Source organism: Bos javanicus, chromosome 6 (assembly GCF_032452875.1).
Source record: "Bos javanicus breed banteng chromosome 6, ARS-OSU_banteng_1.0, whole genome shotgun sequence".
NCBI lineage: Eukaryota > Metazoa > Chordata > Mammalia > Artiodactyla > Bovidae > Bos > Bos javanicus.
Genome location: NC_083873.1, coordinates 35,959,438 through 35,986,663, shown reverse-complemented (window position 1 = coordinate 35,986,663; position 27,226 = coordinate 35,959,438). Strand labels below are relative to the sequence as shown.

The 27,226-nt window shown below is 40.6% G+C and overlaps 2 protein-coding genes across 3 annotated transcripts in view; one reads left to right on the top strand and one right to left on the bottom strand.

Moving 5' to 3' along the window:
• FAM13A (family with sequence similarity 13 member A) overlaps positions 1 to 15,517 on the bottom strand; it is a 337,557-nt gene extending 322,040 nt beyond the window's left edge. Inside the window, exon 1 of one of the 2 annotated variants that reach the window (XM_061419687.1) lies at positions 15,161 to 15,517. The gene's annotated coding sequence lies outside the window, so the exon portion shown is untranslated. The remainder of the gene's footprint in view (positions 1 to 15,160) is intronic. The other variant, XM_061419691.1, reaches the window with a different exon arrangement.
• A 125-nt stretch (positions 15,518 to 15,642) lies between these two features.
• Positions 15,643 to 19,010, top strand: TIGD2 (tigger transposable element derived 2). The gene is made up of 2 exons (XM_061419710.1): positions 15,643 to 15,981; positions 16,163 to 19,010. Exon 2 carries the CDS (start codon positions 17,090 to 17,092, stop codon positions 18,665 to 18,667), a length of 1,578 nt encoding a protein of 525 aa, XP_061275694.1. The 5' UTR covers positions 15,643 to 15,981; positions 16,163 to 17,089; the 3' UTR covers positions 18,668 to 19,010.
• Positions 19,011 to 27,226: the final 8,216 nt, after the last annotated feature.

Sequence of the window (27,226 nt, the reverse complement as noted above, 5' to 3'; positions counted from 1 at the left end):
AGAATAATAAATATGTGATGAAGTAAAAAGGTAGTTAAAAGGTGCAAACTTCCAGTTGTGAGAAAAGTAAGTCCTGGGGATGTAATATATAGCATGGCAACTTTAGTTAACAATATTGTTGTATATTTGAAAGCTTCTGGAGAGTAGATCTTAAAAGTTCTCATCACAAGAAAAAAAAAATGCAACTATGTGAGGTGATGATATAACTCAACTTACTGTGGTGATCATTCGACAATATACCCCTATATCAAGTCATCAAGCTGTGTACTTTAAACTTACACAATGTTTACATCGTTTACATCTCAAGACCACTGGAAAAATAATACTTATATTTTTATAAAAAATTAGAACATAAAATTACATTCTATAATTATATCTGCAAGCACATAAAATCTCTAACAGAAGAAACAAGGAGTGCAGTGCTTACGGAAAATATGTTTGTGGCCTTTAATATCTGAGTTCCTTATTTTCAACCTCAATCAGGAAGATTCCACTGAATTTTTCAAATCTTAACCCTTAAGTTAAAATCCTTAAAGCAGTTACTTCTGATTGTTTAAAAATAAGAATTTAGTTACCTAAACATTTTTTATTAATATGTTTTAAAATATATGACCTGTGGTCAGCACAGTACCTAACTCATTGTGAGACTATAATAAATAAGATGGTTTAAACAAATATTTTTTAAAAATCCAGAAAAGTAAAAAAATAAGTCATGAGCTAATAAGAAAATAGTAACTGAATAATTACTCCCAGAACTAGAATTAAAGGTTGTTTTAACTTGTGAGGGGGTATAGGAAAAAATCACTGCTGCTGCTGCTGCTAAGTCGCTCAGTCATGTCTGACTCAGCAACCCCATAGACTGCAGCCCACACAGGCTCCTCCGTCCATGGGATTTTCCAGGCAAGAGTACTGGAGTGGGGTGCCATTGCCTTCTCCGAAACAATCACTAATGTTTGTTTATTGCCAAAGTCTTTCACATATGTTCTCATTTAGTTACGGTAAAAATTCCACAATATAGGTAATATTCATGTTTATCAAATGAGAGACTGAAGATCAACAAAGGTTCAGACTTACACAGCCAACAATGGACAAAGCTACGTTTCAAACCCAGGCTTCTCTGAGATTAGTGTTCTCACAAATGCAATACAATACAATCAGCAAATCCCTTTTTAGAACACATCTGATTTCCAGTTGTGACAAGACTAAGAGTAAAGGCGTATTATGAACATCACTGCTAATTACAAGGAATAAACAGTAAACCAATATTCCAACTGAGAAATACTAAAGCAAAAGATTTTTAAAAATTACTCAGCACATTTACCTGTATTATCTCATTCAATCAACATAAAAAAACATAGGATGCAAATGCCATCATTCCCATTTTATAATGAAAAGATATTTGAAACTCAGAAATCAAGTTACTTGCCCAACCACTGCTGGAAAGATGTACAAACAGAATCAAAACTCAAAATGTCACTTATTTATTTAACAATAAAGTAATTATTAAGAAAACATCATTGCAAACAGTGGACTTTTTATGGATATAATTTATAATTATAAAGCATTAAAATGCATGAATATGCTAGACTATTATGGACTGTTAGGAAAGACGGAAAGAGCATTACTATAAGATTATTGTACATTCATGTGGCAGCTAACTGTTCAGTAGGAATATTTCACGTTACTATAGCTCTATTTGTTTGTTTTGGCTTCCTGGGTGGCTTAGAGGTAAAGAATCTGTCTGCCAATGCAGGAAATGCTGGTTCGATTCCTGGGTTGAGAAGATCCTCTGGAGACGGAAATGGCAACCCACTCCAATATTTTTGCCTGGGAAATCCCATGGACAGAGGAGCATGGCAGGTTACAGTCCATGGGGACGCAGAAGAATGAGACATGACTTAGTGACTAAAATAACCACAACAAATAATTTAATCACTATTTACAGATATGAATTGCTACTAAATCCCCACTTTATATATAACAATGTGTGTTCCCCTTCACTGGAATATGGTAAAATGCCTAGTGGACTTCCCAGGAGGCATGAGTGATAAAAACAAAAAAAAAAATCCACCTACTAATGCATAAGACTTAAGATATGTGGGTTCAGTCCCTGGGTTGGGAAGATCCCCTGGAAGAAGAAATGGCAACTCACTCCAGTATTCTTGCCTGGAGAACCCCATGGACAAAAGAGCCTGGCAGGCTATAGTCCATGGGGTCACAAAGAGTTGGACACAGTTTAGTGACTGAGCACAAAATGCCTAGTGGTCAAGCAATTAACTGCTGTAGCCTGGGATAAATCACTGCAGATGGTGACTGCAGCCTTGAAATTAAAAGACGCTTGTTCCTTGGAAGAAAAGCTATGACCAACCTAGACAGCATATTAAAAAGCAGAGACATTACTTTGCCAACAAAGGTCCATCTAGTCAAAGTTATGGTTTTTCCAGTAGTCACGTATGGATGTGAGAGCTGGACTATAAAGAAAGCTGTGTGCTGAAGAATTGATGCTTTTGAACTGTGGTATTGGAGAAGACTTGAGAGTCCCTTGGACTGCAAGGGGATCCAACCAGTCCATCCTAAAGGAGATCAGTCCTGGGTGTTCATTGGAAGGACTGACACTGAAGCTGAAACTCCAATACTTTGGCACCTGATATGAAGAACTGATTCATTGGAAAAGACCCTGATGCTGGGAAAGATTTAAGGTGGGAGGAGAAGGGAATGACAGAGGATGAGATGGTTGGATGGCATCACCACCTCGATGGACATGAGTTTGAGTAAGCTCTGGGAGTTGGTGATGGACAGGGGAGCCTGGTGTGCTGCAGTCCATGGGGTTGCAAAGAGTTGGACACTACTGAGAAACTGAACTGAGAAAAATAAATTTCATAGTCATGTGCAAAGACTCTCAAAATATGCAAAAGGGAATCCTTCAATCAAAAGTAAAAAGATAAAAAGTGTAAGGGAGGGAGGGAGGGAGGGAGGGAGGGAAGTTGGTTAGTTGAAGTCAATACTGCATTTGAAAGGTACGTCAGAAAAACTACCTAAAAACCTGCTCTTCAGGGACTGTAGCAATAATAAATTAAAGTCATCTACTGGTTACAAAAAAAAATTCCAACAACTTCAGAACAAGGTCAGTGCAAAATAATTCCTGTGTTATGGTAACAGAGATTATTGTTAAATTTATCAGCCTGTTTCTTTTTAACATGACTGGAAACAAACTACCAACTGAAGTGAGAAATTTTAAAAGTCCAGTCAGCATTATAATGATAGATTTAATAAATCCATAAATTTTTTCTAAAAGAAGCAATCATGTAATTGCACATCAATTCAGCACACTGTTGACAGGGGTTTTCCAAATTGTTAGCTAGTTTCACTATTACATCCCCAAAGGAAAAGAACACAATGTAGAAGATAAAGAAAAAGGGGGAAATAGAAATTTGTGAGATCTACAAGCATCATTATAAAAAGAAAAGGGTAGGGGTCAGGAGCTACCCCACACCCAAGGTCAGGGGCAGCAGCCGAGAGGAGCAACCCCATGTCCAAGGAGCAGTGGCTTCGTGAACGCAGGAGGGCCAAGAGGAGCTTCTCCATGTTCAAGGTCAGGAGGGGCAGCGGTGAGGAGATACCCCTCGTCCAAGGTAAGGAGCAGTGGCTGCACTTTGCTGGAGCAGCCGTGAAGAGATACCCCATGTCCAAATAAGGGAAACCCAAGTAAGACGGTAGGTGTTGCGAGAGGCATCAGAGGGCAGACACACAAACCATACTCACAGAAAACTAGTCAATCAAATCACACAGACCACAGCCTTGTCTAACTCAATGAAACTAAGCCATGCCATGTGGGGCCACCCAAGACGGGCGGGTCATGGTGAAGAGGTTTGACAGAATGCGGTCTACTGGAGAAGGGAATGGCAAACCACTTCAGTATTCTTGCCTTGAGAACCCCATGAACAGTATGAAAAGGCAAAATGATAGGATACTGAAAGAGGAACTCTCCAGGTCGGTAGATGCCCAATATGCTACTGGAGATCAGTGGAGAAATAACTCCAGAAAGAATGAAGGGAGGGACCAGGCAAAAACAATACCCAGTTGTGGATGTGACTGGTGATAGAAGCAAGGTCCGATGCTGTAAAGAGCAATATTGCATAGGAACCTGGAATGTTAGGTCCATGAATCAAGGCAAATTGGAAGTGGTCAAACAGGAGATGGCAAGAGTGAACGTCGACATTCTAGGAATCAGTGAACTAAAATGGACTGGAATGGGTGAATTTAACTCAGATGACCATTATATCTACTACTGTGGGCAGGAATCCCTTAGAAGAAATGGAGTAGCCATCATGGTCAACAAAAGAGTCCAAAATGCAGTACTTGGACACAATCTCAAAAAACGACAGAATGATCTCTGTTTGTTTCCAAGGCAAACCTTTCAATATCACAGTAATCCAAGTCTATACCCCAACCAGTAATGCTGAAAAAGCTGAAGTTGAACAGTTCTATGAAGACCTACAAGACCTTTTAGAACTAACACCCAAAAAAAGATGTCCTTTTCATTATAGGGGACTGGAATGCAAAAGTAGGAAGTCAAGAAACACCTGGAGTAACAGGCAGATTTGGCCTTGGAATACGGAATGAAGTAGGGCAAAGGCTAATAGAGTTTTGCCAAGAGAACGCACTGGTCATAGCAAACACCCTCTTCCAACAACACAAGAGAAGACTCTACACATGGACATCACCAGATGGTCAACACCGAAATCAGATTGATTATATTCTTTGTAGCCAAAGATGGAAAAGCTCTATACAGTCAGCAAAAACAAGATAGGGAGCTGACCGTGGCTCAGACCGTGAATTCCTTATTGCCAAATTCAGACTTAAATTGAAGAAAGTAGGGAAAACCACTAGACCATTCAGGTATGACCTAAATCAAATCCCTTATGACTATACAGTGGAAGTGAGAAATAGATTTAAGGGACTAGATCTGTTAGATAGAGTGCCTGATGAACTATGGACAGAGGTTCGTGACACTGTACAGGAGACAGGGATCAAGACCATCCCCATGGAAAAGAAATGCAAAAAAGCAAAATGGCTGTCTGGGGAGGCCTTACAGATAGCTGTGAAAAGAAGAGAAGCAAAAACAAAGGAGAAAAGGAAAGATATAAGCATCTGAATGCAGAGTTCCAAAGAATAGGAAGGAGAGATAAGAAAGCCTTCCTCAGTGATCAGTGCAAAGAAATAGAGGAAAACAACAGAATGGGAAAGACTAGAAATCTGTTTAAGAAGACTAGAGATACCAAGGGAACATTTCATGCAAAGATGGGCTCAATAAAGGACAGAAATGGTATGGACCTAACAGAAGCAGAAGATACTAAGAATAGTAGTGGCAAGAATATACAGAAGAACTGTATAAAAAAGATCTTCATGACCAAGATAATCACGATGGTGTGATCACTCACCTAGAGCCAGACATCCTGGAATGTGAAGTCAAGTGGGCCTTAGGAAGCATCACTATGAACAAAGCTAGTGGAGGTGATGGAATTCCAGTTGAGCTACTTCAAATCCTGAAAGATGATGCTGTGAAAGTGCTGCACTCAATATGCCAGCAAATTTGGAAAACTCAGCAGTGGACACAGGACTGGAAAAGGTCAGCTTTCATTCCAATCCCAAAGAAAGGCAATGCCAAGAATGCTCAAACTACCGCACAATTGCACTCATCTCACACGCTAGTAAAGTAATGCTCAAAATTCTCCAAGCCAGGTTTCAGCAATACGTGAAATGTGAACTTCCAGATGTTCAAGCCAGTTTTTGAAAAGGCAGAGGAACCAGAGATCAAATTGCCAACATCCACTGGATCAATGAAAAAGCAAGAGAGTTCCAGAAAAACATCTATTTCTGCTTTACTGACTATGCCAAAGCCTTTGACTGTGTGGATCACAATAAACTGTGGAAAATTCTGAAACAGATGGGAATACCAGACCACCTGATCTGCCTCTTGAGAAACTTATATGCAGGTCAGGAAGCAACAGTTAGACATGGAACATGGAACATGTTCATGGACATGGAACAACAGACTGGTTCCAAATAGGAAAAGTAGTACATCATGGCTGTATATTGTCACCCTGCTTATTTAACTTATATGCAGAGTACATCATGAGAAATGTTGGGCTGGAAGAAGCACAAGCTAGAATCAAGATTGCTGGGAGAAACATCAATAACTTCAGATATGCAGATGACACCACCCTTATGGCAGAAAGTGAAGAAGAACTAAAGAGCCTCTTGATGAAAGTGAAAGAGGAGAGTGAAAAAGTTGATGTAAAGCTTAACATTCAGAAAACTAAGATCATGGTGTCCAGTCCCATCACTTCATGGGAAATAGATGGGCAAACAGTGGAAACAGTGGGTGACTTTATTTTTAGGCTCCAAAATCACTGCCGATGGTGACTGCAGCCATGAAATCAAAAGATGCTCATTCCTTGAAAGGAGAGTTATGACCAACATAAACACCATATTGAAAAGCAGAGACATTACTTTGCCAACAAAGGTCCATCTAGTCAAGGCTATGGTTTTTCCAGTGGTCATGTATGGATGTGAGAGTTGGACTGTGAAGAAAGCAGAGCACCAAAGAATTGATGCTTTTGAACTGTGGTGTTGGAGAAGACTCTTGAGAGTCCCTTGGACTGCAAGGAGATCCAACCAGTCCATCCTAAAGGAGATCAGTCCTGGGTGTTCTTTGGAAGGAATGATGCTAAAGCTGAAACTCCAATACTTTGGCCACCTCATGCGAAGAGTTGACTTATTGGAAAAGACTCTGATGCTGGGAGGGATTGGGGGCAGGAGGAGAAGGGGACGACAGAGGATGAGATGGGTGCATGGCATCACCGACTCGATGGACATGAGTTTGGGTGAACTCCGGGAATTGGTGATGGACAGGGAGGCCTGGCATGCTGCCATTCATGGGGTCGCAAAGAGTCGGACACGACTGAGCAACTGAACTAATCTCAACTGAGGGGAAAATGTATCACACACACACATATAAATTGATATATGTGAATACACACCCATATGAAACAAAGCAAAAAAGGAAAAATATGAAAAGCCAAGGAAAAGAGATAATTATCACCTACCACCACCTTTCAGATTTTTAGTGTCAGGGTTTAAGTTGAGAAAGAAAATAAATACAAATAGGAAGGGCAGAGTTAGACTCTGCCACTATTTTACAAAGGAGAAAAAGATAATAATAAAGTATATTTCAAACATATCTCCAAAAGGATGACTCTTTGAAGACTGTCAATTGCACCATGCTGCTGCTGCTGCTGCTAAGTCGTTTCAGTCATGTCCAACTCTGTGCGACCCCATAGACAGCAGCCCACCAGGCTCCCCCATCCCTGGGATTTTCCAGGCAAGAACACTGGAGTGGGTTGCCATTTCCTTCTCCAATGCATGAAAGTGAAAAGTGAAAGTGAAGTTGCTCAGTCGTGTCTGACTCTTAGTGATCCCATGGACTGCAGCCTACCAGGCTCCTCAGTCCATGGGATTTTCCAGGCAAGAGTACTAGAGTGGGGTGCCATTGCCTTCTCCAAATATAGAAAGAGTTACCACTAAAACAAAACTAAAGAGAACACAATGAATGACTAAGAGAAAGAAAAATACAAGAAATTCAAAAGGAGTTAGCTATAGCAATTTAGCACAAACCAAAGCTCATAGATTTGTCAGATAAAAGGACGCCTAATTTCATCCACAAGTCATAATTTTTTCTTCTGACTAGATGGCCAGAATTTATCACAAGAATCCTTAAGTGACTGCATATCATGAAAAATATTGTCCACATCAGTTGTGCTAGATATAGAGATGTTCGTCAGCAAGTTCTTTATGTCTCTTCTCTAGCAAAGCCAGGCTTCCTTGGTAACCTGCAATGCAGGAGATCTAGGTTCGATTCTTGGGTCAGGAACATCCCCTGGAGAAGGGATAGGTTCCCCCCTCCAGCATTCATGGGCTTCCCTGGGGGCTCAGATGGTAAAGAATCCACCTGCAATTCTGGAGAGCTGGGTTTGATTTCTGGGTTGGGAAGATCCCCTGGAGAAGGGCATGGCAACCCACTCCAGTATTCTTGCCTGAGGAATCCCATGGACAGAGGAGCCTGGCGGGCTACAGTCCATGGACTCACAAAGAGTCAGACACGACTGAGCGACTAAGAACAACCAGGAAAGCCAGTGGAAGAACAGTAAATTGTAATACTTTAAACTTATTATTGTAACTCTATTGTGATTTAATTAAAAACTGAACTAAGGATCTGAATAGATGGCACTGCAAAAAAAAGATATATGAAATTGGTAAATAAGCTAATCAAGTCATGCTCCAATGAGCCATAAGGGAAATACAAGGCAAAACCACAACCGGATACCAGTTTACATCTGCTGGGATGCTGTGAACAGAAAAGACAGTAACAAGTGTTGGTGAAGACACTAGAGCCTGCTGTGGTCTGACAGTCCTTGTCCCTTCAAAATTCCTATGCTGAAATCCTAATGCCCAATATGACAGCCTGAGGTGGCAAGACCTTTGGGGTGTGCTTAGGTCTTGAGGGTGGAGCTTTCACTAATAGGTTCTAATAGAAGAGACCCACAGAGATCCCCCACCCCTTCCACCAAGTGGTGACATGACAAGAAGGCATCTGTCAACCAGGAAGTCAGTCCTAACCAGCCATCAGGCCAAATCTGCTGGCACCATGGTTCGAGACCTCTCACCCTCCAGAACTGTGAGAAATAACTTTCTGTTGTATATAAGCTACCTGATCTGTGGTATTTTGTTATAGCAGTCTGAATAAGATTGAGTCCTCACATACTATAAGATGGTGAATTGCTTTAGAAAATAGCTCCTCAAAGGGTTATACATAAAGTTACCACATGAACTAGCAACTCCAATCTGTGGTACACCTCAGAGAAATGAATACATATGTGCACTCAAAAACTTGTACTTGGATGTTCACAACAGCATTATTCATAATAGTCAAACAGTAGAAACAAGCAAAATGCCCATCATCTGATAGATGAAACACAGGGTATCCATATAACAATTATTCAGTAATAAATTGATGCAGTGATGCATGCTACAACAGGATTAAACTTGCAAACATTTGATTAAAGGAAAAGAAGCCAGTCACAAAGGGCACACACTGTATGATTCCATTTATATGAAATACCTAGAATAGGCAAATCCATAAAGACGAGTGGTTGCCAAGGGCTGAGGAAGAGGACGGAGGGATGGAGGGAAAGGGGGTATTCTTTTGGGTGATAGAAACTTCTAGAATTGATCAAAACTGAGTTTCATGAACACCATCACGAGGCGTTAATAACTATCATCTTCAAGCATAAGGGAGTCTCATAAGGTAGAACTACAATGACTAGCCAGTTGCATTAGGGATAGCTTCAAGGTTGAAAGAATTAATAATTATTATTTAAACTTTTTTGAATCTTGGAGCCTTCGAGTATGTGTTGAAAGCTTTGAACAAGGTAAGTATGGTGTTACCCTGAGGAATGTAATTAATTTCATAGACATTAGAGAAGGATTCTCCATGACTGCAATCAATCAAGACAAAAACAAGATCACTCTTTAATCCTGCCTGAACAGAAAATCTCACCAGGAAAGAAGGGGAAAGCTATGTTACCACAAAAATGATCAAACACCCTCCTCTCCAGGTTAGTAAGAGTGACTACTGCTTCTTCTCCAAGGACTCTAGCCAGTTCCTCTGGCTTCTGGAGTAAAAATTAAGATGCCTAATAGCCAAATGGCCTCTGCTTTCTAACAGCACCCATCCAAAAACAAACCCTTCAATTCCTTTAAATCTCTATAAAAATCACCTTACCCAAATCCTATAATAAGCTCTACCTGACTCCCTCTTTTCTGAGACTCTCTGTTTAGTAGTAAGCCCAACTGGGCAAAGATGTGTTTCTGACGGTATTTGGTTGATTAGAATCAACAATATCTAAAATATTTATAATGTGTTAATAAACACATGTATATAATTTATGTATATAACTTCAAATTCTTACTGAAACATGCATATACATACACACATTACATATATAATAATTACACTGATGAAAGAGGATGGATACACACCAAAATATTAAGTGTAGTTATTTCTGAATATTGGTATGCTTGTTTCCTTTTTTTTCTGTATTTTATATCTTCCTTCAAATATTGCATATAATTTAAGAAGGTAGGAGGGGAAGAGAAAAGAAAAACTCTCCCAAAAGAATGTTTTGAGAGAGGAATCTCATTCACAGTGGTTGTCAATGTATAAGGCTTTCAATCTTTAGCCTATTACAAACACTTGTGATGCTCACCGAAAATAAGGATTCCTGAGCTTCATCCTGGAAGTGGGTGCCAGAATCTATAAGTCACACACCAGGCGATTCTCATCCATAGGGTATAAGGAATCTTGAAAAACTCAGCTTTGGGGACAAACTAGAAACTTTGTAGCCTGCAAAAGACTTTGTAGGCTAAAGAAGAAGAATGAGGAGCCTGAAACCATGACGCTGCATTTGCCATGGAGAGGGAGAGGGAGGCACCGGAGGCTCTCAATAAACCTGATTTGATCCACCTGACAAAACTGTGGGCTCCTTTAGCAAACAGCTGGACACTGGGCAAGTTTGGAAACATAAGGCGGGCAGTGTGTAATCTCACTCAAATTCCCCACCCACATTGTTGACATCAATCAGCAATTCACTGGTTCTTCAATTTATATCCACCTGCTTTCCTAACTTTTAACATTTCCACCAGCAATTTTCCCTCTTCTGACCCTATTAAATCTTTTCTACCCTCCCAGGAACTCATTCTCTTATCTGTGCCTATACTGCCTATCAGCTGAAAATCTACCGCCAGCCAACAAAGAAATATGGAAAACTAAATTAAGTTTAAAAGCCCCTTGAAAGTGGAAGTCGCTCAGTCACGTCCGACTCTTTGTGACCCCATGCCTATACAGTCTATGGAATTCTCCAGGCCAGAATACTGGAGTGGGTAGCCTTTCCCTTCTCCAGAGGATCTTGCCAACCCAGGGATCAAACCCAGGTCTCCCGCATTGCAGGTGGATTCTTTACCAGCTGAGTCACAAGGGAAGCCATAAAAGCCTACTGAGCATCTATACAACACAAGACTATAAGTCACCTTTCAGTATCATAACCTTTTCTTTTTTTTAAGGAAAAGGACTTTCTGATGAGCAATCTGACCTCACACTTGGGGCAAGAAATTTAAGTGGGAAAGTGTTCCCCCCTTTAACTAATTTAAAAGAAAACGTTTATAATAAAAATGAATAAGCTTTTGTCTACAATATACAGTAAAATAACTTTACAGCTAAAAGAGACTTCAAAGTACAAACTTTCATTTTATTGATGACTGCTTCTTCTCCAATGAGGAGAAGCCTGTTCCTTTGGCTTCTGGGCTAAAAATGAAGATGCCTAATAGTAAAATTGCCTCTGCTTTCTAAAAGCACCCAACCAAGAACAGACCCTTCACTTTCTTTAAATGTCTCTAAAAATCACCTTCAGTTCAGTTCAGTTCAGTCACTCAGTCATGTCCAACTCTTTGCGACCCCATGAATTGCAGCACTCCAGGCCTCCCTGCCCATCACCAACTCCCAGAGTTCACTCAAACTCACGTGCATTGAGTCGGTGATGCCATCCAGCCATCTCATCCTCTGTCGTCCCCTTCTCCTCCTGCCCCCAATCCCTCACAGCATCAGAGTCTTTTCCAATGAGTCAACTCTTCACATGAGGTGGCCAAAGTACTGGAGTTTCAGCTTTAGCATCAGTCCTTCCAAAGAACACCCAGGACTGATCTCCTTTAGGATGGACTGGTTGGATCTCCTTACAGTCCAAGGGACTCTCAAGAGTCTTCTCCAACACCACAGTTCAAAAGCATCAATTCTTCCATGCTCAGCTTTATTCACACTCCAACTCTCACATCCCTACATGACCACTGGAAAAACCATAGCCTTGACTAGACAGACCTTTGTTGGCAAAGTAATGTCCCTGCTTTTGAATATGCTATCTAGGTTGGTCATAACTTTCCTTCCAAGGAGTAAGCGTCTTTTAATTTCATGGCTGCAATCACCATCTGCAGTGATTTTGGAGCCTAGAAAAATAAAGTCTGAAACTGTTTCCACTGTTTCCCCATCTATTTCCCATGAAGTGATGGGACCAGATGCCATGATCTTCATTTTCTGAATGTTGAGCTTTAAGCCAACTTTTTCACTCTCCTCTTTCACTTTCATCAAGAGGCTTTTTAGTTCCTCTTCACTTTCTGCCATAAGGGTGGTGTTATCTGCATATCTGAGGTAATTGACATTTCTCCCGGCAATCTTGATTCCAGCTTACCCAAATCCTATAATAAGCTCTACCTGACTCCCAGCTTGAGCTTGTTTCACAGCTTGTTAGCACTAAAACACAACCCCAAATTATTTTTTAGTTTAAAATTCCCCTTAATATTTTATGTCTCTTAAAATAGGTAACAGTACATTTTTTTGAAAGTGACAGATTTCCCATTGGCAGTAAAAATTTCAATTAACAGAGAAATACTACTTGATATTAAATCAGTTTAATACACATGGAATGATGTTAACATGTCCTCATCCTAAGCTTACTGGAGTAATTTCAGGTATCAAACAAAAATTTCCAAGTGCATGAGGTTAGTGATGAACTAAATGGAAACCTAAAATGCAGTGCCTATAAAATCAAGAATTTATTCTAGAGGTCTCCTATTCCACTGCAATACTATTATGCATTAAGAATAAATTTAGGGCTTGTAAATGGTCAGAAACATAAGCCACTTTCAGGTGATTTGGAGTAGTTTTAAGAAAACCCACATTCCATAAACCAAATGCTGTGTCTGATCAACTCAGTTGCAGACTTAGAAGTACTCTCAAGCAAGAATGCCTTTTTGGTAGGTTATTGTCAAAAGTTTCATTTTAATAGACTGAGACTTTAATTTTTCAAAAAAAAAAAAAAAACCCCACAAGTTTACTTTCCTGTTTTCATGTGTTTGAGTTAATACTTCAATTGTGATAGTGTGGGCAGAACACGCTTCAAAGTCAGATTAATCTCCATTCAACAACCTATATTTGATACATTCATACATTTCTTTAAGCTTTGCATCCTTGTACATAAAACAGAGGTAACACAAACTTTACTATTAGAAGGATTTAGGAGAGACTGCATATATGCAGAAGGAAAGACATACTGGTGGCAAAATTCCACAAGGAGTGACGTGTCTTTTGATTAGGGTAAGGGACAACTGGAAAACAGATACAGAATATAAAGTTGCTCTGTGTAATAAAGGAAGAAGAATTGTAAGATTTCACAGGTGGCTGAGAGAGAAGGACAGAAGGGACCCTGAGACAGAAAAACACTGGAGAGAAAAGGGAAGGACGACACAGCAAGACAGAGCAAGGCTGTGACACTCAATGGAAAGAACTGGCAGTAAGCAGTTCCCTATGGCCAGCCAGTCTCTTAATAAAACAAGGCTAACATGCATTCTATTTTAAGGTCTCCCTACTCTTATAGCTAATATATTGATGTATCTACTGCAATTAGTGACCCCTCCCCTCCAAAAAAGGAACAAGTCTGTTAGATGAAAAAAATCTTGTCTAAAGCTGTCTTGGGCAGACAAGGGTCTCCTACGAAGTAGTGTTTGAGGAAAACAAGAAATGTGGGCTATGTTCCAAATTTGAACTTACACAAGGTGATGAAAAGGGAACAGCTATAAGAGATAAGACACCAACAAGCTGGAGAATTCAGCAGAAACAGAGAGGATCCGAGAGGTGTCTGGAAGGAAATGAAACCCCAGAGATAGAGGGGGATAGAGGTAAGAGTCAGAGTTCATTTTATTTAAATATTATGGGGCCAGTAGGCTGTGAGAGGGGAAAACCAGGCTAACTTCTGGCTACATGTAATGTCAGCTCCCTTTCCTTCTGAGGAATGAATAATGTTTCATACCTCAGATACACCTGTTGTCACGCTTCTTATTAAATATCACTGGAGAAGGAAATGGCAACCCACGCCAGCATTCTTCCCTGGAGAATCCCATGGACAGAGAAACCTGGCAGGCTACAGTCTAGTCCGTGGGGATGCAAGAGTCGGACACAACTTAGCGACTAAAACACCTCCACCACAGCTATCACAGAAAAGAGGCTAACTTTAAAACATGATACTAAACTAGCACGAAGTTTCATTTTAGCCAATATAGTGGACCAAGACATGAGGGGAGGGAGAGGAAAAGCAGACATTTGTCAAAAACCACTTACAACTTCAGTATAACTAGGAGATCAAAGATTTTCCAACACGTCAGATGGGGAAAAGCTGTGATTTTGAGGAAGGAAAATGAGCAGTTTGGGTGAGGAAGTCAGAGAATTAGAAGCCTTAAAATCATCTCCGCAGTAAGACTGCTCAGGTCAGTTCCCTTTTGAAACATTCTGGCAACAAAGTGGCGTTTGCAAATAAATGACTAATTACTATGCTACTTTATGTGAACGAAAAAGGTTAGACATTTATGTTCAGAAATTCGAGAGGCTTAACTAAAAGACTTGCATTTTTTTCAAATTGTACCAAAAAAAAGAGTAATAAAGGACAGGCTACAGGCGTGCCCTCGGTAAACAGGTGCTGCAGGACTGTGTAGCCGCTCGCTTCTCTAGGGAAGGCTCCCGGCCCTGCGGGGAAGCGAGTCCCGCCACGCCGGCAAGGCACGGTCCCTCGCAGCGGTTATAACGGCACAGGTGTCCGCAACTGATTCATTTAAAACGCCCAAATAGAAACGTAGTGTATCTCGGATTCAAACCAACCAAGGGAGTCTTTGTTAAAATTCCCTTACTTCTACCTAGAGGCAGAGAGAGTGAAGGGAGCGGCATGAAATTCACGAGGGAGCTTCCCACAGGCTCTCCCGTCTCCCGGGCTCCGTCAGCTTCTCAAAGAGTAGCTTCTACAGAGACTGAGACTTCACCCGCGAGCAACCCAGCAGGAAGGCGACCGGATACGCAGTTTGACCGCCCTCGGCGGCGCGCCCACCTCTCCGGGGCTCGCTCGGATGGATGTTGCAGAGCTCAGCCCTACGTCCTCGCCTGACCCCTTTCCCCACGGGGAGCCAGCCTCCCTGCCTTCGGCCAGCAGCCGCGTCCCCCCGCTTATACCTTGACTCGGGATTCTTGCTCCGGCTCGTCCTGTCCTGGCGGGCGGGCTGGGGACTCCCGGGAGTCTGCGCTGCGAGGCGCGGACGCCCGGGCCGCTATTTGTAAACAAGCTCCACGTGCGCTCGCCCTGCCCCATTCGCATCGCGCTCAAGGCACCCGAGGCGGCGCAGCTTTCCCGCGAGCCCTCCGAGGGTGCGATTTTTATTCCCCGTAAGAGTGGGGGGAAGCCTCGCCCACAGAGCCGGGACACTGGGAAAAGGGCTAAGACAAGGTGAGCTTGCACCGCTCCCTGCTGGCGGGCGAAGCAGTCTGCAGGTTGGAGCAGCCCGGCCCTTAGCAGCAGCCACGCGACGCCCTGAGACTCCAAGGAGGTTGGGCCCGCCTCCTCTCACCCGCTCGCCCGAGACCCCGCCCCCGGGCCGCGCGCGCTCGCTCGCGCAGGCCCCGCCCCCTCGCCGACACAACGTTCCTGCGGGGGCGCGCGCGTGCCCCCTAATCCCCCGCCTTCCGGCTCCGGCGGCGACGCTCGCTTCTTGCCGCCGCCGCGCTGCCGGTGTCAGCCTCCCTCGGGAGACTCCATTTGCTCTCAGATTGGTCTGGTCGCCGCGAAGTCAGGCAGAGAGCGATGTCCCCGGCCCGTGGACTGGTGTCCCCCAGGCCAAGCGCCCTCTCCCTCGCTGGCTGGCTTCGGTGGTGACATCCTGGTTGCTGGCGACCACGGAGGAATCCGGGCTCCCTCTCCATGAGCAAAGACGTCCCGCGTTTCTGCGGGGAAAGGCCCTCGCTAACACGGCTGCTCTCTGACCTCTTAATTTCAGGAGGTAGGCAATTCAGGTCCCGCTCCTTGACACTGTGTGTGTAATGCCCCAAAGCAGTGTTTGTTGTATTTAGCCATCACATTCATAGGAGGCGTTAATTTTCTCAACACAGTTGCAGGATAGGTGTGGGTAATGCCACAGACCCTGATATTGAACGAAGAATGTTTTTGGTATTTTCCTTTAGGTTTTCGGAGGCTTGGAGTGCCTATACAGCCCCCGACAGGAACTGCTTCTGTTGGCCCATCGAGGATCATCTTTCACCAGGATTATCGTAACATCTTCACTGAGCCTTCCACCCCATAGTCTCTACCATGAGTCCTGATTTCTGCCACTGAAGTTTTTTTTTTTTTTTTTTACGCTTTCTTTAATCATGTGACACCACTTCTGGTCAGCCTTTTCCCTTTTCAGTTGCCAAACACATTAGGTGGAAGTTTGTGTCGTGTTAAAGTACGGAGTTTCTTGCTTGTCCACTCTCAGCCTTGTTTGCACTGCTCACTTCTGTTCAGCTTGCCTTCTCCTGCTTGCCTATGATTTCCATTATCACTCTCTTGCGTAACCTGTAGCAGTCCTTGCCCGGGGAGGCAGCATTCCATACAGTGCACTGCCTGACAAGGACAGCAGTCAGGGGGTGAGTTTTCCCATTATAATTTCTTATTAAGTTTGCAAGTCCTGTCTTAAAAACTTTGTTCCCTAGCACATTTCTCTAAATTCGTCCACCAGTGACTTAGTTCCTTTAACATAGAGCCTCACCCATAGGATGGCAAAAACAATTAAGTACACAATAGGACTGTTTTAGAGACCTTGCTAATACAGTATGGATTATCATCACCATTGAGATTACAGTTCATGAAAAGATCTTAAATTTAGGAGAAGCAAGATAGAAGATAGGATTAATTGGAGCTAGTTTTTGTTGTTTTGAGTTTGTAAATTTTAAAAGAGCAAAGTGAAGAGAGTCACATAGGCTTGGCCTGGAAATTGGCCAACACACTGTCCATCTAGGTCCTAGTGGGGCAGGAAAGGGATCTTAAAACACCATTTTTTAAATCTCATTGTGTCCAAATCTAACTTATTAAAGGTCTTGTTGTAGTAATCCTCTAAAATATTAGGTACAATGTTGGGGAAACGAAAGCGTGTGGTGTTGACAATTAAGGACAAGCTTGACATTATTAAGAAATTGGAGGAGGGCATCTCTTTCAAAAAGCTTTCCGTGGTATATGGAATTGGTGAATCCACAGTTCGTGATATTAAAAAGAACAAAGAAAGGATAATAAACTATGCCAACAGTTCAGATCCTACAAGTGGGGTATCCAAACGTAAATCTATGAAGTCGTCCACATATGAAGAACTTGACAGAGTTATGATAGAGTGGTTTAACCAACAGAAAACAGATGGAATTCCAGTGTCGGGAACGATTTGTGCAAAACAAGCCAAGTTCTTTTTTGATGCTCTGGGGATGGAAGGTGATTTTAATGCATCCTCTGGCTGGCTGACTCGATTCAAGCAGCGCCATGGTATTCCAAAGGCTGCTGGTAAAGGAACAAAATTAAAAGGAGACGAAACTGCTGCCAGTGAGTTTTGTGGTAACTTTCAGGAATTCGTTGAGAGAGAGAATCTACAACCAGAACAAATTTATGGTGCTGATCAAACTGGATTGTTCTGGAAATGTCTACCATCAAGGACATTAGCTCTTGAAACTGAGCAAAGTTCTTCTGGTTATAGATCAAGCAGAGAGAGAATCATTATTATGTGTTGTGCAAATGCCACTGGTTTACACAAACTTAATCTTTGTGTTGTGGGAAAAGCAAAAAAACCTCGTGCATTCAAAGGAGCTGACCTTTCAAACCTTCCTGTCACTTATTTCAGTCAAAAAAGTGCATGGATAGAACATTCTGTTTTCAGACAGTGGTTTGAAAAATACTTTGTGCCACAGGTACAGAAGCATTTGAAATCCAAGGGGCTTCTAGAAAAAGCAGTGCTCCTTTTGGACTTTCCTCCAGCACATCCAAATGAAGAATTGTTGAGTTCAGATGATGGCAGAATAATTGTGAAATATTTACCACCAAATGTCACAAGTCTCATTCAACCTATGAGCCAAGGAGTTCTAGCCACAGTAAAAAGATACTACCGAGCAGGACTTCTCCAGAAATACATGGATGAAGGAACTGACCCCAGAATGTTCTGGAAGAACTTGACAGTGTTAGATGCAATTTATGAAGTGTCAAGAGCTTGGAACATGATAAAGTCAAGTACCATAACCAAAGCATGGAAAAAACTTTTCCCTGGCACTGAAGAGAATTCAGGCATGAACATTGATGAAGGAGCCATTTTAGCAGCTAACTTAGCAACAGTTTTACAGAACACAGAAGACTGTGAACATGTTGACCTTGAGAATATTGATCAGTGGTTTGACTCTCGGAGTAATGATTCAAGCTGTCAGGTCCTAACTGACAGTGAAGGTGTGGAGGACCAGGCCAGGCCTGCCGAGACCAAGCCTTCCAGTAAGACGAGAAAAACAGAACTGAATCCAGAGAAGCATATCAGCCATAAAGCTGCACTTGAATGGACCGAAAATTTATTAGATTATCTAGAACAACAAGATGACATGCTTCTGTCTGATAAACTGGTATTGCGAAGGCTTCGAACCATAATAAGAAGAAAGCAGAAGATCCAGAATAACAAAAGTCATTAATAAGGCTCTTAAGAGTTTCAGTGTATTTGCATCTGTGTGACTTTATCTGCAGTGGAACTTAATTTCTTATTTGAATTGCTGTGGATTTCAAAGCCAAATGCATTTTATAAATGACTTTAGAAGTAGATGCCATTTTGGATTACGTAAATTACTGCACTTGAATGTTGATTCTAGGAAGTTGACATGTACCTTGTTTGTCTACTGTTCCTAATCTGTATTGTACTAATTTAGATCATAAGGTACCTGAGGCCAGGGCGCCTATGTCTGTTTTGTACCTGAATGTCATTGTCTAATAGAGGACCACGCACACTATAGGCAATCAATAAATCTTTCTTAAATTGAAGTTTTATGACTTTCTCTGAACTTCAGTTTCCAAACTGAAATACGTTGGGGGAGGGGTGGTAAGTTTCCATGTCTATGATTTTTTCTACCTGCTGAAAATTGTAGAATGCAGCAAAGATTATACTGGAAGTACATGTATTTCACTGTGAAAGCAGAGAACTTAAGGAAAATAGTTTAAAGCCTGAAATACGGCATTCTGTACCGACAGTATTTGGACAGCCAGCAGTTCAGATTAGGTCTCTGAGTGTAATGAGGGAAGAAGAAAATCAGGTTAAAACGTCCTCAGGGAAAGGGCTTGCACTTCACTTTTATTTCATGTGACAGTAGGGAGAGTTCCTTCGTAGTTGTGGAAAGAATGCCATCACTCTTCCAGAAAAATAGATTTCATTTTCCAAATCATTGCCTGTTAGAAGAGAGTGAGGGTTAAATTGTATTATCTGTCATTTTGACCCTTTATTAGTAGAGATATGTCAGTAGTTTTTAATAAGCTATTTGATATAACACTTTAAAGCTTCCCAGTACATCATTTGCTTTCATATAGCAAATTTTTCTGTAAGAATTCAATAGTGGGAATATAAGCAAACATCGCATTTGTGGGACCATCACATGAACAATGGATTGACATTAAATCAAACCTGAGAAACAGCCTACACTGCTGAGGGAACCATGGGCAAGTTACTTAACCCGTCTGTAAAATAGGAATAGTACCTGCCTGCAGGAGTTTTTGTGAGGAGTACATGAGTTAATAAATGGGTTTTAAAGTCATAAAGACTTAGAAAAGGACCTGGCTCAGAATAAGTTCTCTGAGTGTTAGCTACTGTTACTAGCTACTGTTACTGAGTTGCAGGAATAAGGAGTTTCAGACATGTGCTCAGCAGATCCCTCATGTAGCTACATTTTAGGGAGGTGAGTTAAAAGAGATGCAGGTGACTAGATTCAGCTGAAATACAGTCATAATGTATTTTAGTGAAAACTGGAAGGTTAATCCAATTTAGAAGTCATTTCCTGACCGTCTACTGCTAGGCACAATGGGGTATGCAGGCATATTTAAGACATCTTAGTTTGAATTAGAAAAGGAAATGGGAATGGAATTGTAGTTTCTTTGCTCCAGGCCTGCTAATAACATACATAGTGGCTTTGTTCATAGAATCTGTTACTAATATTGGCCTCATTCACTGAAGTAATAAAATATCTCTAAAGCAGATAAAATAGCAGTTAGCAGAAGACTTAAAATATCAAACTAAACTAACAGATCAGTAGAACATCAAGGCAAAAGAAATGTCACAGGAGACTGTTTACAGTAATTAGGTTCAGCCATATAGGGAGCTTTGTTGTGATTAATTTGAGATTTCAGAAGCTCTGACAGTCCTTCATGAGGACTGTTAGAGCTCAGAATTCTGCCTTTTGACAAAGCAGAAATTTTAAGTTCGAGAGAGGCCTTTTCAGACAACCTCTAAGAAGATATTTTCTTTGAGAGAATTCATACATTATTATTAATACATATTTCATCTTCTAAAAAGGCTTGAGGAAATGAAACTTTATGCACATAAGCCCTGAAGCTGTTTGGCTTCGTGGGTGCAAAGGGATTCTGAAACCTGGAAATGACGTGTTTGAATACTGCTTTGCATTTTTCACACACAGAGCTTTTTTGCTAACAAAAACTTCTCAAACTTCCTTCAGTCATGACATTGAAATGGTTTAATTCTGTTTTATCATAACAATGATATAAATGGTGCATTCTAATCCCATAATTAATTGTAATTCAAAAAAGTTTTTCCTTTAGCAGGTATTGTTATATTAATTATATTCTCTAGGACAACACATTGTGTTATCTTGGTTAACCCCACGCTCCTAATATGTATCCTAGTTTAAGAAGCCCAGAAATAATGTGCTCTCATTTGACCTTGTGCACTGTAAAGAAAAATATCCAAAAGTTTATTTTTAAATAAATGTATAAATGGAAGTTGATATTTTTTTAGAGGATTTGTAAGACTAACAGAACTCAGACCAAATGGAAAGTGTTTGGCAACTGTGAGTATACTTTTAAAAAAATTGTGTAGTAGGAATATTTACTATTTCATAATTCAATTTCAGAGAATAATATAGGAGTTGACTGGAAACCTTTGAGTGCTCAGTAAATATAATAGAGTTGGCAAGGCCCAGATCAGTGCCACAGTCAATTCAAGCAGAATTATAGGATTATAATGGTACTCTTGTTCTGGGATTCTTTTTTGTTCTCAATCTAGCTTCAGACTGAACTCTCTGGTCACTTCATTATTTTTCCCAACTTAGCTAAGATCATGGACTAAGTGGCACAGCAGACATGAAGCAGGGCACAGCTATTTAGGCCACGATCTCAGAGACCCTCTGCCTCCAGTGCTGTGGCCAGAGCCACACAACATACTACAAATCAAAGCTAGGACCTGCATTCCAAATTTAGCCTGCCTTCAGGGGTACTAGGTCCACTTACTAATACTTTCATAAAGTTGACCTTTTCTCATTTAAACATATGCTTTAGCTCCATCCTAAGCAAAATCACAGGTCTTATGTGCCAGTTGCAGTTTCTTTCTAGTTCAGATAAATATAAACTTAAAAAAAAATAACATCTGTAACCCAAAATTATCTTATATATATCATTGGCACACTTTGTGAAGAGCTTCCCTGGTGGCTCAGTGGTAAAGAATCTTCTGTCACTGAAGGAGGCGATGGGTTCCATCCCTGGTCCAGGAAGATCCCCTGGAGAAGGAAATGGCAACCCACTCCAGTATTCTTGCCTGGGAAATCCCATGGACAGAGGAGCCTGGCGGGCTACAGTCCATGGGGTTGGAAAGAATTAGATATGACTTAGCGACTGAGCAACAACACTGTGAAACTCTGGCCAAGCAGAATGAGGGTGATTGTTGTTTTACAGTAGTAGCTAAGTTGTGTCTGACTCTTTGTGACCTCATGGTCACAAAGGTCCTCTGTCCAAATACCAGCTTCTCTGTCTTCTCCTTAGATAACCTTGACAGCTTTTCAGACCTCTCTGAACCCCAAGTTTCTTCATATGTAAAAGGGCTGTGCGCTAAATGGGCACACTCCAAGCATTCATAAACACCACTATTAGGCACCTAGGGCTGCTCATTGACAACCCTGGTTGCTAGGCTTGGCCTGGAGAATGGTGGCTCTGTGCAGACCTCCAGGAGGCCTGAGCATCCTTGTTGAGGTCTAGGGCACTGCCTTATCACGGGGAATGTTCACTGGGGTGCCTGCACAAGTGAGAGGGCAGTGCTGAATTCCACAGACCCTTAAAAATACAGTGTGTGCCATCAGTCACCATAAGGTCTCATCCAGCGGTCAAAACATGGGGGTGGCGGGGGAGTCCCTGCCTTAGCAGTGATGTGGGATAATGGAGCTCACAGAGAAATGGGTTCTTCCAAGCAGCTGAAGGCATCTTTGTGAGACAATGAGCTTGTATGCTAAAGGCAGAAATGCAAACTGCTTCTGTAAATGAGGGAAACTGGAGGAGCAGACTGGCACCCGGTCAGGAAGCAGCACTATCAGCACAGACCCCGTGTAACGATGAGTCCAGGGTCACCGGGCCCGGTTTGCTCAGCAGCATCCCTGGTTTATGTGATTATCTGGTGTGTTACAACACCCTTTTTACTCTCAAATGTCCCAGTTTAGAGGAGAAATTAGATGATTTCCCTACCAAGACCCTGAGAAGAGGTTTTCATCTGCCCCAGGTCACACAGTCACTAGGCGGCCAAGAAGGAAGTAGAAGCTGCTTCTCTCAGCTCCGACAGCGTGGCCTAGTGGCCACGGGTAGGGGCTTCCTCTAGACTGCACCTACGAGGGCTGGATTGCAATCCCAATCCCACTCCATGCTGGAGTCCAGCCCAGCACCTGCTTGCTTGATACAGGTGGGAGGACCCTTACTGAGATTCTGTCTCCTGAAGGACAAGAAATGTTCCCAGTTCATGTCCTGAATGTCTGCTATGTACCAGGCATGTGTGATCCTTAATACCAATTTGGGGATGTATAATACCCCTTTCAGAGGGAGTTCCCAAAGGAAGCTGGCAGAGACCCAACCAAACACTGCTATCTGAGACAACGACAGGGATCACAGCACTTGCAGAAAGCAGAGGTCCTCTTTATACCCCCTCACCCCCTCGGACATCGAGATTGCAGGAATCTATGAGGCTCTCCACCAAGGTCTTCCTTAAAACCACCTTTAGCTGAGTGTGTGTCATTCCAGAGAATGCATCCACCAGCATCATTCCCCAGGCAGCTGCATATCACTGTAAATCTATCAGGCTCAGAAAAATCTTCAATGTAGCTCCACGCAACTGACAGGTATAGTCATTATGAAGGCATCTTTTAAATTTTCTTCTGATCAAAAGATCAGATCTGGGGGAAGAAGTAGATCCAACCATGCGTCCCTCCTCTGGTTACCAGGGTGGCCAACATCCTTTCTACATGGAAATCACTGGGGATAGGGGGCACTGGAGCCCATCCTTGTTCCTAACTCTACTTTTCCTCCTGGTCTAGGTTACCCCAAACTTGTCTGGCTTGTGTACCCATGTCAAGAGAGTACCTGTTTAGTATATTTAGAAAGCCAGAAACAAAAGGTGCTATAAATGCTGAATGAAATGTGTAAGGCATACTGTCTTCCACATTTTTTGGTTAACCTAAAGATGGATATGAACATACTTAGTATAGTTCCTTTATGGAATTCTAGGTGTAATTTATGAATATCCCTAGAACTTCAAACATAGACCTTTGGGTTTTTATATGTCCATAGTGACTCTGTAATGAATGGCTAATATCACTGTAGCTAATTAAATCACTGGGGGATATGATATATTAGACTTACTATACAGATATTAAAGAAATCAGTGAGATTTTGGAACATTTAACTTTTTTCTTAAACTAGAAGAGAAAAAATTGCTTGTAACACTCAGCTTCATTAATGTGTGAAGTAACTATCAAGAGTGCTTTTATTCTCAAGAGAAACCTTAATAGCTAAACTTAAAACCAAATCATGTGTAATTTCTTCTAAGACCAACAGATACCCAATTCTTTCCTACATTTCAGAATATGTTGATCATCTGGAACTTATCAATAAAACACAATTACCTTTGAACCTAAGAAAAGAAAGCCTAAGGAAAACAGTTCTTTTTTTCAATCCATTGAAGCAATTGATCTTTTTTAAAAAGTCATATAACAGAATAAAATCTTAAAGATACTGTTTTTTTTCTAAATGAGAAATGCATATAAACTTGCTGTGTTAATTTATTTTGACAAAGAACACAGATTTTTTAGATTACTTTTTTGGCTTTAAAAATGTAACTTAAAAGATGCATTCAATAGGAGTCTTGATAATCTATGTGATCTAATCCAAACTAACATATTGTAAGCTGTTTCAACGTAATAATCATAACACAAAGCTGACTCACAAAGTTTGTTTTTTTTTTTAATTATTGTTATTGATGGACAATTTTTAGGGAACAGTATTTCCATTTTTTGATTTTTGTTTCCCCCAAAATCAGATTTTGGGGGCCATTTGCTAACATTTTAGTGTTTAGGGGAGTTTGTATCTCCCCTCATTGCATTAATAAGATATTTTATCTTACTATATGAAATACCTAAATTACTTTTCTATAAAAACTAGAGAATGAAGGGTTTTCTCCTGCACTACACAAATATTCAGTACCATACTCACCAATTAAATTGGCACAATGTATAATAAAAATGTTTCCACCATGAGAAAAACTACTGTATTTCACTGATTCTAAAGATAAACATTTTAATACCTGCAAAACTGGGATACTTCTTACAATCAATCTTGTCTTACAGTTAGTTGACAGCATTTGTCTTTCTTAGTGGTATGTAAAATAATTATATCTTTTAGGTTCTTTGAAATATAAATTTTTTTGTAAATCTTGCCTTTTTTTTGAAAATAGAACTAGAGGTAATGGGGTACATAAAAACTGCCTTTAACAGATATGTTTTTATAAAAGCACAATTATATGAACATACAAAAGTTAGATATTTAAAAGGTAATCTAACTTCAGAATTGTTTTTTCATAATGCTGTTGATTGCTCTTGCATAGACTTGTGTTTTACTAAGTTAGGAGTAAAGATAAGGTAACCTTTTAACTACTGCATGTTTTTTAAATGCATACTACTTTATTTCATTTATTTCATTCAAGTAAATTGTAGAGCTATCAAAATGTAGCCAAATAGCAATTTTTACTGGTCAAACTTCTAATGATTTATATGTGAATTAATCATTAAATTATATAAAATTTATTATATATTTAAAAAATAAATTATATAAAAATAAATCATTTAAAAAATTAATTTATATGTGAATTAATTATGTTAAATTTATACATTATTTAAGAATAACGCATTTTGTTTGTTTATATGTTCTATCCATATAACTTAATGTAATAGTTTTGTTTTTTTTTTTTGCTTATATCATTTTTTAATGAAATTAAAACAGACATTTGTAGGGATCACAAATGTAGAAAATTCTTATGATGACACAGTTGTGATTTACTAAATTAACATATTTTATCCACAGCCATATTTATGAGACAAGAGTATTCAGTAAATTACTATTGTTACTATCACTTCCATGAAGAATATAATTTACAGGATTTCTAAGAATAATATATTTTCACAACTCTTTTAACAGCTAATATCAGCTTAATTAGCAAGTAATTGAATTTTAAACTCAGGTGTCATAATCTTTCAGTCTTTGAATATAGAATTCTCATGAATCTAGAGTAGTAAAAGGAAACACTGATGTCTCAATTCCTTTTTGATAAGAATCTGAATGCTGTCTTCACATCTTACCTAGTGAAAGGTCTTCCTGAATCTTCCTTTTCTTTTCTTCATTTCCTACATTATCATCAGAACATAATAGGTTTTTGTTTGTTTTTCTGTAACTAATTCATATTTCCTTAGTTTTAACCTAATATTGTTTTCTGTTCCTGGATCTCACCACATTACATTTAGTTTTCATATCTCTCTAGGCTCCTCTTGGCTGTAACAATTTCTCAGAATGTACTTGTTTTGATGACACTGACAGTTTTGAGGAGTAGTGATCAGGTATGTTGTACGCTGTCCCTATACCCTGTACCTATTCCATGATTTGTTGTTCTTTGTGCATTCCTTGCCTATTCTAACACAAAGCAGATTGTGAAGGTGTCTGATTAAAGATACATTATAGAGAAATAAAATATGAGAGAAAGATAAATTTTGATGAGGACTGGGAAGGCTTCTTGCCATTGAAGCAGTTAGTTGAGTCTTCAGTGGGATCGGGGGAATAAATATGAGGAATGCAGATTACCTTCTCGTAACAAATGAATATGATTCCAGCATGATCTTTATTAAAGGTGTGATTACAGTATTGGTATCAAATTTGGTAGGAGCCTGGAGGGTATTTTCCCCTCCTGACACCAAAATACACAGTGTTTTCTCCAGCTGACACTGACTAGATGTCCTGCAGTTCTGACCCTAACTAATGCAGCCAGACCGCACAGGTTTAAGGGCTCAGCTCCACAAGACTGCCCTCACTTATGGTGTTAGCGGCAAGTATCAGGACCCCAGGTTACTCTCACTTCTGTCTGACTTGACTACAAAACTGGGGGTTCCCACAACCCCCCAAGTACTATTACACGTTATTATAAAGGATACAAATGAACAGTTAGATGTAGTGACATGTAGGGTAAGGTCCAGAAGGGTCCTAAGAATAGGAGCCTCTGTCCCTGTGGAGGTAGGTGGGCCACCCTCCTGGTACATGGATGTGTTTCCCAGGTTGAAAGCTTCCTGAACCCTGTTGCTTAGGGGTTTTTAATGGAGCTTTAATCCTATAAACAGGCATGGTTGGTTAAATCAACGGCCATTGATGATTAACTTAATCTCCAGTGCCTTCCTTTACCCCAAGGTTGGGAGATGGGTCTGAAAGGCCCAAGCTTCTAATAAAAGCAACCCCCACCCTGAAGCTATCTAGGGGCCCCTGAAGAGTCATCTCTTTAAAATAATTATCACCCTTGTTACTCAGGAAATTTAAAAGAATAGAGGAAAAATAGAGAATGAAAAGACACACAAAAGTAGAGAAGCACATATAAATGTTTGAAGTAGTAAGACTAAAAATAGGGGACTGAAATGCAGGCAGAGATGAGCAGGTCCCCATCTTTTGAGGGAGAAGCCTGGAGAAGGAGG